This window comes from Etheostoma spectabile, chromosome 5 (genome assembly GCF_008692095.1).
Source record: "Etheostoma spectabile isolate EspeVRDwgs_2016 chromosome 5, UIUC_Espe_1.0, whole genome shotgun sequence".
Lineage (NCBI taxonomy): Eukaryota > Metazoa > Chordata > Actinopteri > Perciformes > Percidae > Etheostoma > Etheostoma spectabile.
Genome location: NC_045737.1, coordinates 19,461,121 through 19,470,741, shown reverse-complemented (window position 1 = coordinate 19,470,741; position 9,621 = coordinate 19,461,121). Strand labels below are relative to the sequence as shown.

Here is a 9,621-nt window from a genome sequence, read left to right as displayed (position 1 = left end):
ATTATTACAAGCAAAAAAAAAAAAAGGTTGACTGGTGTCTGGAAGACTGCACAAATATACCTATTAACAAACAGCTTGGTAATGCAGACTGGTCAAAAAACCAGAAAGCTTTGGATTATGATATACACACACTAATAGGATTCTGCATTTGAAACCACCATGTTGCAGGGTGGAAATGTTCCCAATTGTTGCCGTTTAATGAAAGCTGTCCCACAATCATGCAAATTAGAATAACACACAGTTTATCTTTCCTTAGTCTTTAATATAGCCCACGCATCTGTCAGATGCTCGTTGTTTAGGAATACGCTCAAGACGATCACTACTGCCAAAATGCCAATAGCTCCTTGGTGTTAGGTATGCAAAACAATACAATATGATTCACACTGAATATTAGAATTGAGTGTGCACAAACAAACTGTAGGCCAAGCAAAGAAATTAATCTATTTATGCTGATGACAATTCATTTTTTTTTTTTTTTCAGCATGGTGTCAGGACAGACAGGTGAGACTGGTTAAGACACAGATATTGCTGAAATGGTGATTTAGTAAGTGGTGGAGTCATATTAAAACTATTTAACTACCATTCACTCACTCATTCATTCAATCAATTAGTAATTTATAAGTGTGTGAGTGATTCCCAACCAGAAGTACTGTACATCTGAAGTTGCTTTTGGGTGCATGGAAGCTTTGTAGCTCAACTGATTTGAAAACATAAATAAAATAGAAATGATGATCTAATAACAAAAAAAACCAAACTGATCCACTCTGATTCAGCTTTAACACATAAAAGCCATGTTGCAAGTGCATGTCAAGTTAGCCAGAGACCAGTTACACATTCAAAATAATGAATGAATGGTTGAAATAGATAACTGAAAGTTATGGATAAACAGTTACAACAGTTTGCTTAAAGTAATAGATACATGTTGAAATGGCTCAAAGTAATGAACAAACAGTTGACATACTTAGCTCAAAGTAATGGAATGATTGAACTAAATGGAAGGATCAAGGAAAGGGTACTTGAATGTAGCTGAGAAGGGGAGGGGGTGCATCTGACAAAAAAAAGGTTGGACATTTCTGTCATTACAAATAAATTCCTGCTAAATTAAGGTTTTTGCCAGACCACTTCAATTTTGACCAAACTTTGAGGGATGTTGCATTTGCACAGTTTACTGGTGTATCATTTTATAAAGAATTGTCGGATGCAGGTGGTAAAATGTGACTTTTAAACAAAGACCATCATTACTACAGCGCCAGCTCTTAAATCTGCAACTTGGTATAGACTGGCCCATTCACAGACAATATGTTTCACTTGTTTTGTACTCGTTAGTCATCTGGCCCTTCCATTCACTCTTTAAATGATGCTCATCTGTGCATTCACATCACACTCTGCATTCAGTCATTTGAATTATTGAATGTGTGATGTTAGGATCAGCAAGCTATGATGGCGGACACGGCACAGCAATAGGCTTAGTAGGGTCTTTCTTTCTCAAAATCAAACAAACTACAGGAGCACACAGAGCAACGCATGAGTTGACGGACTCCACTGACCCATATTTACCTTGGGTTGCTAGGTGATGGACACATAGTGGGACCATGAGGGATTGGGACAGAGAAAAGAAACAACAAAAAATAAACAAAACGAACAAACAAATGAAACAAATCGATGATAGAATAACCAAATATAAACCTCAAACTTTAACAAATATGGAAAGCGTGGCTGTTAAAGGAACACTTTGCTTATTCTCTACCCTTCAGTCACACCCGCCAGTCTTTACCATCGTCTCTGACTGCTGAAACCAAGTGCAGCAGACTAGATTACTACCATTATCCACTGACTTACTCTCATACAAGTGGTTGGTGAAATAACTACAAAGAGAAATTAAAAAAAAAAAAAAGGTTTTTCTTTTTTTTCTGGGAGGTTCACAACTGCAAAGTCTATTAGAGAGCCAGGCAGTACAATGCTCCTTTTTAAAAAGGTAAATCAGGGGGAAGGGTAGGTAGAAGTATGAAGGCTTACATGGTCAATTTGCAGGTGTACCGTCATCTACGTTTACTTCAGGTTGATACATATGCCATTTGGTGGATGCCAATAAAAGAAATTCAAGACCATGATTGAATACCAGTAAACTAAATTTTAATTCTATAGTCAGATGACTTTTTACCCTATCATCAAATCGCAATAAATGATTACCAAAATAAACACGATTGTGAAATTATCTGAGTTCAATAAGTAACCAGTTTGTATATATGAAGTTACAGTAGCCTGTGTAAAAAAGGAAAAGTTTAACTGAATGTTTAGTCCTCTCCAGGAAAACAAACATAATGTGAATCATGAGATTAGTTCAGCAGTACATGTCCATGTTATGCCAAGTGAAGAAAACAACTGTCAGGTTAAATGACGATGAACTGAAAAGTAAACAAATACAAATAAAAAACAATAATAATAACAACCTTGTAAAAAGTAACAATGTTTGAGCACCTTACCTGGCTACTGATTGGATGACCTTAGAGGAAGTGTCCTTAATGTTGGTAAGGAAGCGCTCCGTTCCTCCCCTTAAGATATCCAAGAGGCCACTACCTGACTGATCAGGATCATATATGCCTATAGGTATTGTGCAAAAACAGAGAGAATGCTAAATATGATAGACCAAGACAGGGAGACAGTTTAACCCACAAAGGCAGCAGAAACATCCATGCAATCCTTGGATAAAACTGTGCAAAATGTGTAATAATTGCTTTTTCAAATTAGCATCTAATAAATGGACCTAAGTAAGTTAGAAAATAACCAAGCCACAAAAAATTACTTAAATGACTAAAGAGAACGGCTATTTAAAAATATACATATTCTGAATGTAGATGTGGGTAAAAAGGCACATTCCCTCTTGGCTGCAATGTGCGTGACACTCATGCTAATAGTATTACACACACAAACACTGAATGGCATTAAGAAGTTGTTTAGCCACTAGGGTCAAAATGGACTGTTTGTTTTACTTTGAGGAAAATGCATTGGATAAAATCAGTTGATTTCAGCTGTGGTGAAGCTGTTAGATGTTGAGATACAACAAGAGGCATCATGTATTGCTTGGTCAGACAGTATGGACGGACAGGAGGAATGGAGCCAATGCCTTCAGAGAAACAACAAACATATTCAGTCTTTCGACAGATAGTTGACTGGCCGTGCAGACAGTAAACAATCTGAATGTGTATAGTCGTTTGCTTGTATAGAACAGACTATTAAAACAAATCATGCTCTATACCTGAGAAATGAGAATGAGAATAAGACATCTGGTGCATCTCAACCATATGTATCACAATTCTATAAATCACCATGCAAACCTCAACATAATTTCATAACACATGTGAGGATTTGGAACTGACCTGACACTTGACACCACACCCCTGCTCAAAGGAGGAGTAGACGTTTTAGTTAGGGTGGTGATAGCTGAACTAACCAGATTATTTATTACCATGTGTGACTCTCAGTTCATCTTTGTGCGGGATATTACTCTGTGTGCAAGAGAACTTGTTCCTTGCTGATTAGAAATTAGGGATTTAAAAAAAAAATGAAATTAAATGTGTTGCTCAGCCATCCTTCAGAAATACAGTGTAAAAAAGACATATTTAAGGCTGTAATACAATGTAGTTATTTTGCTAGTTTGTTAGAGTGCATCATAACAAATTTGTTTTCAGAGCTATACAAAACAATCCCTAACCTGCAAATTAACTAACAAACACTGTGCCAAGGACACGTTGAGCATAATGTTCAATTGTCATTCAAACAAACCACTACCTGCATTGTTGTGGACGTTTTGGATCTGCATGGGCGGCTGGGCTCCATTGTTGCCAAAACCTCCGTTCTGCTCCAGCAGCTGCAGACATTCATAGCCGTCATACACAGGGCGCCAACAGTAGTACGCACTCAACATTGTAACAGGTAAGTCAACAGAATGAAGACTTAGTTGACAAAAAAAAAACTTAAAAAAAAACTTGCAGTCAGGACATAAGATTTTGCCTAAGATGTTCAAAACAGATCTTCCTGCAAAAAAGTTGTCATCTTGAAAAATGGAAATAATACCCCAAAAAACAAATTATGTCCCAGCAAAGAAGGAAAATAGACCTTGATGAAAAATAGGGTCAGAGGACGACAAATAGGGGAAAAGAAGAAGAGCACCAATCAAATTCTTAGTGTGAAGCAACAGGTATTGTCTTTGTCTCTAAATGTAAAAGCCCCGGAATCCCAAAACGTTGCACAATCATATAACATTGCGAATTAAAAAAAATAAAAATCATTTTGAGATGAGAACTGTGTCTGCATTAAGGCAGCCAGACAGATATTGCGCCTCGCTTCCCCTCCAGGATGTCTACCGGATTCCCCTTTCAGTATTTCACTTCCATCTCGGCTCCCTTCCTTCATAAGTTTTCTGCTCAACCTCCTCTCTGCTCCATCTCAGTCTGCCTCTCCATATGTCTGTGCCACAAGGCAGCACAGAAAGAAGGGGGAGGAGAAGAATGAGTATTATAATCTCCTTATGTCCAGCAGGGAAACCCCTTCTTAACCCTAATGAGATCAGCGATCACCAAATCTGCCTTTGCTCTGCACACATTTCCCGGCCTTATCAGGACTCTGTTTGGTAAAACAACTGGTTGGGATACAGAAGAACTCCGTGTAATTTGTTATGAGCAATGGCACAGAATAAGAATCTAAGTGTTTGCAGTGCTAAAGCACAGGGGATATGGATTTTCCCAGTGTGTTAACAAGTTTGTGATTTCCACAGAAGAATAAGGAAATACTTAGTATTCATACTTGTAATGATGATAGAAATATAATTTAGGACACATACACTGGCTCAGCTATATTATATCAGTAATGTGTGTATTGCACACCAGAAGGTTGTTGGAAAAAAGAAGAATTACAGTAAACCTGTAGATTTTTCACCCCAAAATCAGCTTTTCATAGTGTTAAATCCCAACTGGGGGTGCAGATTTGGTGATAAGTACCAGGATTACCATGAGGGCCATGAGTTAAGAATCATAAGAGGGTGTGATTGCCCAGTTAGTCTAGACCAGCCAACATACAAGGCAACATGCGGTTTGATTCCAAAACCTTGGCTTTAATCTTAAATCTGAATATGCTGAATTAGCTACTCTGTGTGGTAGCCTTTTTATGCCTTAAAATTCACTTTGCCAACCAAAACACTCCTGAAGTGTTGGTATCATTTCATGCTTGTTTTTTAATTTCAGTTTCACCCATTTCCTCTACGTCTCTCTGTCTCTTTGGACCCATTACGACCATGCCAGCTGGGAAGAGAGGAGCCTGGGAAGGAGAATACAGACTCCTTTGAGCCTGCCACTGTGTGTGCGGGTGCACGTTGGTTGCATTCGAGACTGAGCATGTGAAACCACAGCGAATATTTGAGCGTGCGTGCATGTTTACGCACACTGCGGAAGGAGCCATGTGGTCGGACTGTCAATAGCCTCTTCACAGGCTGGCAGACACTGAGGATGTGCCACTGTCTTAACTTGTTTACCCCAAAATGCATTTGGTGAAAGTTGCCACCTATTCCAAACTGGTAGCTGAAGCAGAAGCCATAATTTACGGTTAGAGATGCATTTTCAAATGCATTTTCCCCTGTGCCTTGTCTAAGAGAACAGACTAATCTATCAGCCACAGCCCTATTTCAGTGTTAATCATCGCTGAAAATCTACTATCTGGTTGTTTTAACCTTCATGTTGTCCTTGGGTCAAATTTGACCCATTTTCAGTTTTTTTCATCCCAAAGAATGGGCCTTCAAAATAATCTGAAAATGTCAACATTAGAAATATACAACTTTGGAAAAAACATCAAAAAAAGGACCCACTACATTGAAAAACTGAAAGAATGTCAGAAAATGCAATAACCTTTTTTCATGGTTGACGGGAAGACAACACTAGGGTTAACCTCAATCAAGAAACACTGACCTTTCCTTGAAGATAAGGGCTTGAAAAATACAAACAGCAACAGAACAGCACAGCATGGTAAATGTTGTGTGCTAACGATAAGATAACTACTTGATGGTTTAAAAAAAACACCCGATTTGGAGAAGTTTTATTGTAGTATCACTTCTTTTCTTTTACAACAGCACTGAACACAATCATGCGCAAACCTACCTCTGTAATGGGAGACTTGGGGTTGACGTTGCGTGCTGCTGCTATCTCCTGGAGCTGGTTGACCAACTCTGTAATAGACAGACGCTCCTCTGGGTTCACCTTCAACATGGAACCTGGACAGCAGGAGCAGGAGGATGGGTGCAGTGGAAATAGAAGGAAATGTAAAAAAATGTAAAGAGGTAGTTAATGATGAAAGGGATGACAAGAACATGGAGAGTAAGCAATCCTTGAACAAGACAACACCCAATCATTTGCAAAAATATGGAAATCAAGGATGTATAGGATTAATTTGTACCAATTTGTCATTAAACACATGCAGAGCAATCAACGTGAATAATAACAACGTACTATTTTATATATTCTTTTTAAGATTGTGTTTGCAGGAAATTCACAGCCACAGCCAAATAAAAGTGTGTGTGTGTGTAATTTACATTACACACACACACACACACTTTTATTTATTTTTTATCTGTGGTGCAGTCAGAAGAGATGTGTTTTTAGCCTTCTTCGGAAGATGCGTAGGCTTTTGCCCGTCAATAGGGAGCTCATTCCACTATAAACTACTATATGAATGTTATAATAATAATGTATACTTTATGTTATATTATATAAGTTATGTCAAGAGGTCCAATTCAGAACATATTTCAGAATATAGGATAGAGAAGAATAGAGGGGAATAGAGAGATGGATGAATACGTGGACAGGCAGGCAGAAACTAGCAGGCATAAGATAAAGGTACTTACGTATGAGGTTGTGATACACAGTGTACTTGACATCGTTCTGAGGGATAGAGTATTTTCCGTTGACAATTTGCAGCTTGGCCCCATCCTCGAAAGGGTGCTGCTTAAAACACAACAGGTAGAGGATGCATCCTAAGGCCTGCATGGGAGAGCGGAAATCATAAAAACAACAATAAACTCTTAAGCCACCTTTCTTAATGAATAGAAAAGAGAGACAAAAATCACAACAACAAAAGACATTGACACAAAACACTGTCAGAAGATAATCTTGTGTTTGTGTCCATACAACTAACGGAGAAAAGACTAACTAATGTCTGTTAATGACCCCACATAATAATTTAGATATTAGTTTTGTTTATTTACACTCAGTGTTCCTAACATCTACCAATCACTAAACAGGATGTTTTAATCTTTGATCATCTTGGATTAGCTGTGATAGTGATGGACAGAAAATAAAAAAGTAAAAGCTCTGACCCAGATGTCCTGTTTATCATTGATGGGGAAGTTGGAATAGAGATCGATCATCTCTGGCGTTCGGTACGCTGGAGTGGTGTTCCTTGTGATCTACACACAAACAGAAAAAAAGAAGAAAAAAAATAAAAGCACACAAACACAGCTGTTGGACACATGTGGGGTGTTGTAGTAGATTAATCCAGAGCCAAGCATCCAGCTATAGTCAGATGTTGATTAATTTTGGCTCTAACTGATTCTAAATCATCTTTTTCTCTGAGGAATATTTATAAAATGAAGAAAATGCTTTGATAACCTTTGGGAAAAACTGTTTTATATTAAAAGGAAACACTATTATGTGTTCCCACATTGAGAGCTAATCATGCTTTGAAACACATTTAGATATTCAAATCTAAACTAAACAGCCATTCACCTCAGATTTTCCATCATAAAAAGCTCTTCACACAAGCATCTCTTTTGTGCTACTAGCCTGAACACAGGTGCCAGATAGACCCGCAATTTATTACATTTAGCAAACCAGGATCTTTGTGTTCTGCATACTGAGGTCATCTTTGTATGTGTGTGTGTGTGTGTGTGTGTGTCTGTGTGTCTGTGTGTGTGTGTGTGTGTGTGTGTTCGTTCATGTGTCCATGTGGTTATGCTATTATAATAATTAACCTTATTCATCCATGCTTCCTAGACCTCTAGCTGTTAATTCAATCAAACGTTTCTGGTTTCTGTCAAACACCATGACGCAAGTATTGTCACTGATCCACTGTAATTTCTGAATGTGTTTTTCCCCCTTTTCAATTGACAAATTGACTCATAGAGAAATTAGAAAATATTATACATTTAATAAAAACTGTATTATATAGGTGTTTTCAACATCATTTGAAACAAGATGTTGACGTTAAGCCTCAATGTATTTTATAAGGAGGGCCATGTTGAGGTAAACCATTAACTGAGTGCTTCTGTGTGTGTGTGTGTGTGTGTGTGTGTGTGTGTGTGTGTGTGTGTTTGTGTGTGTGTACCTCATCCTCCACCATGGACCTCTTCTGTGCTGACCAGCTGTAGTCGGGGTAATGGGACACTGTGGTGGCGCTGCCAAAGTCACACAGCTTGATGGTGCCCTGGTTACTAATCAAGAGGTTCTCAATCTGCAACATATCAAGTAAGGACAGTGGGTTAGCAAGTCACTCAATACACATTTAATTACCAATTAGTAGTTTATAGTTAGATCAATTGTTGGGCTTTAAATTGCAGTATCTTGTTTATATGAAACTAAAATGTAGTTAAATTGAGGTGTTGCGTTTAATTCATTCATTCATCCTAGGGAGCATATCATGGATACTCAGTCCCTCCAGGATTTCGTGATGTCACAATTGCCAGACACCCTAACCCTAACTCTCATCCAACGACCGAGGAACAACATACCTTGAGGTCTCTGTGTGTGATCGGAGGCTTTTGTTTGTGCATGTGCTGGACGCCACGGCATGTCTGGTAGAAGATTTTCAGCACAGTGTCACAGGACAGGAGAGCCCTCTGCTCTACTCGCTTTATAAAGTCCACCAGCTGACCTGAGGGAGAAGAGATGATAAAAAAAAATTCAAAAACTGACAGATGAATGAAAGTCAAAGTGAAGAACAACACCTGTCCCTACACAGATGACTTTTTGGTTTGTTGATTCTAAGTTGTACGATTCTTTTGGGAAAACACGAGACACTGCAGATAAATGTCTTGTCCAAAAGTTAATCAAATAATAAAAAAGAAGCTTCACACACATCGAATAACTGACTGAATAGTGTTAATACTTATTTTTCAAGGGTAAGTAAGGTTGCTCACAAAGCTGAAAAAACAACTACTGAATGAAAACAAAGCCTGTTGTAAACGAACAATCAGACTGAACAGAAAGGAAGTAGAGCAGGAAGCAGAAAGGCTGCAGACGGGAAACCATTTCATCACGAGTGATTTTAGTGACAGTTACAAGGGAATGCTTCTGACTGCTCAGACTTACTGCAATGTGACTTGTTAAATGCGTGTAGTTACCTTTACACAACTCAGTGAGGATCAGGAACTCGGCCTGCCCGGTGTCCGACTCCTCTTTACTAATGGAGGCAGCAGAGCAGAACTGAACCATGTTGGGATGACCAGACAGCTTTTTCTATAGAGCAAGCAGGTCAAGGAACATACAGTATAAAATAGAGCCCGACCGATAATGGATTTTTAAGGCTGATACTGATACAAATATTTGGTTATATAAAAATCCAATATATATATATATATAT

At 38.3% G+C, this 9,621-nt stretch overlaps 1 protein-coding gene across 2 annotated transcripts in view; it reads right to left on the bottom strand.

The window, feature by feature from the left end:
- gak (cyclin G associated kinase) overlaps nt 1–9,621 on the bottom strand; it is a 27,533-nt gene that overhangs the window by 7,994 nt on the left and 9,918 nt on the right. The window contains exons 4-12 of one of the 2 annotated variants that reach the window (XM_032515272.1): nt 9,383–9,497; nt 8,771–8,913; nt 8,368–8,493; nt 7,361–7,450; nt 6,890–7,025; nt 6,147–6,259; nt 3,790–3,868; nt 2,484–2,601; nt 1,558–1,566 (exon numbers count right to left, since the gene is read on the bottom strand). In XM_032515272.1, coding sequence (XP_032371163.1) covers nt 1,558–1,566; nt 2,484–2,601; nt 3,790–3,868; nt 6,147–6,259; nt 6,890–7,025; nt 7,361–7,450; nt 8,368–8,493; nt 8,771–8,913; nt 9,383–9,497 — 929 coding nt within the window. The remainder of the gene's footprint in view (nt 1–1,557; nt 1,567–2,483; nt 2,602–3,789; nt 3,869–6,146; nt 6,260–6,889; nt 7,026–7,360; nt 7,451–8,367; nt 8,494–8,770; nt 8,914–9,382; nt 9,498–9,621) is intronic. The other variant, XM_032515273.1, reaches the window with a different exon arrangement.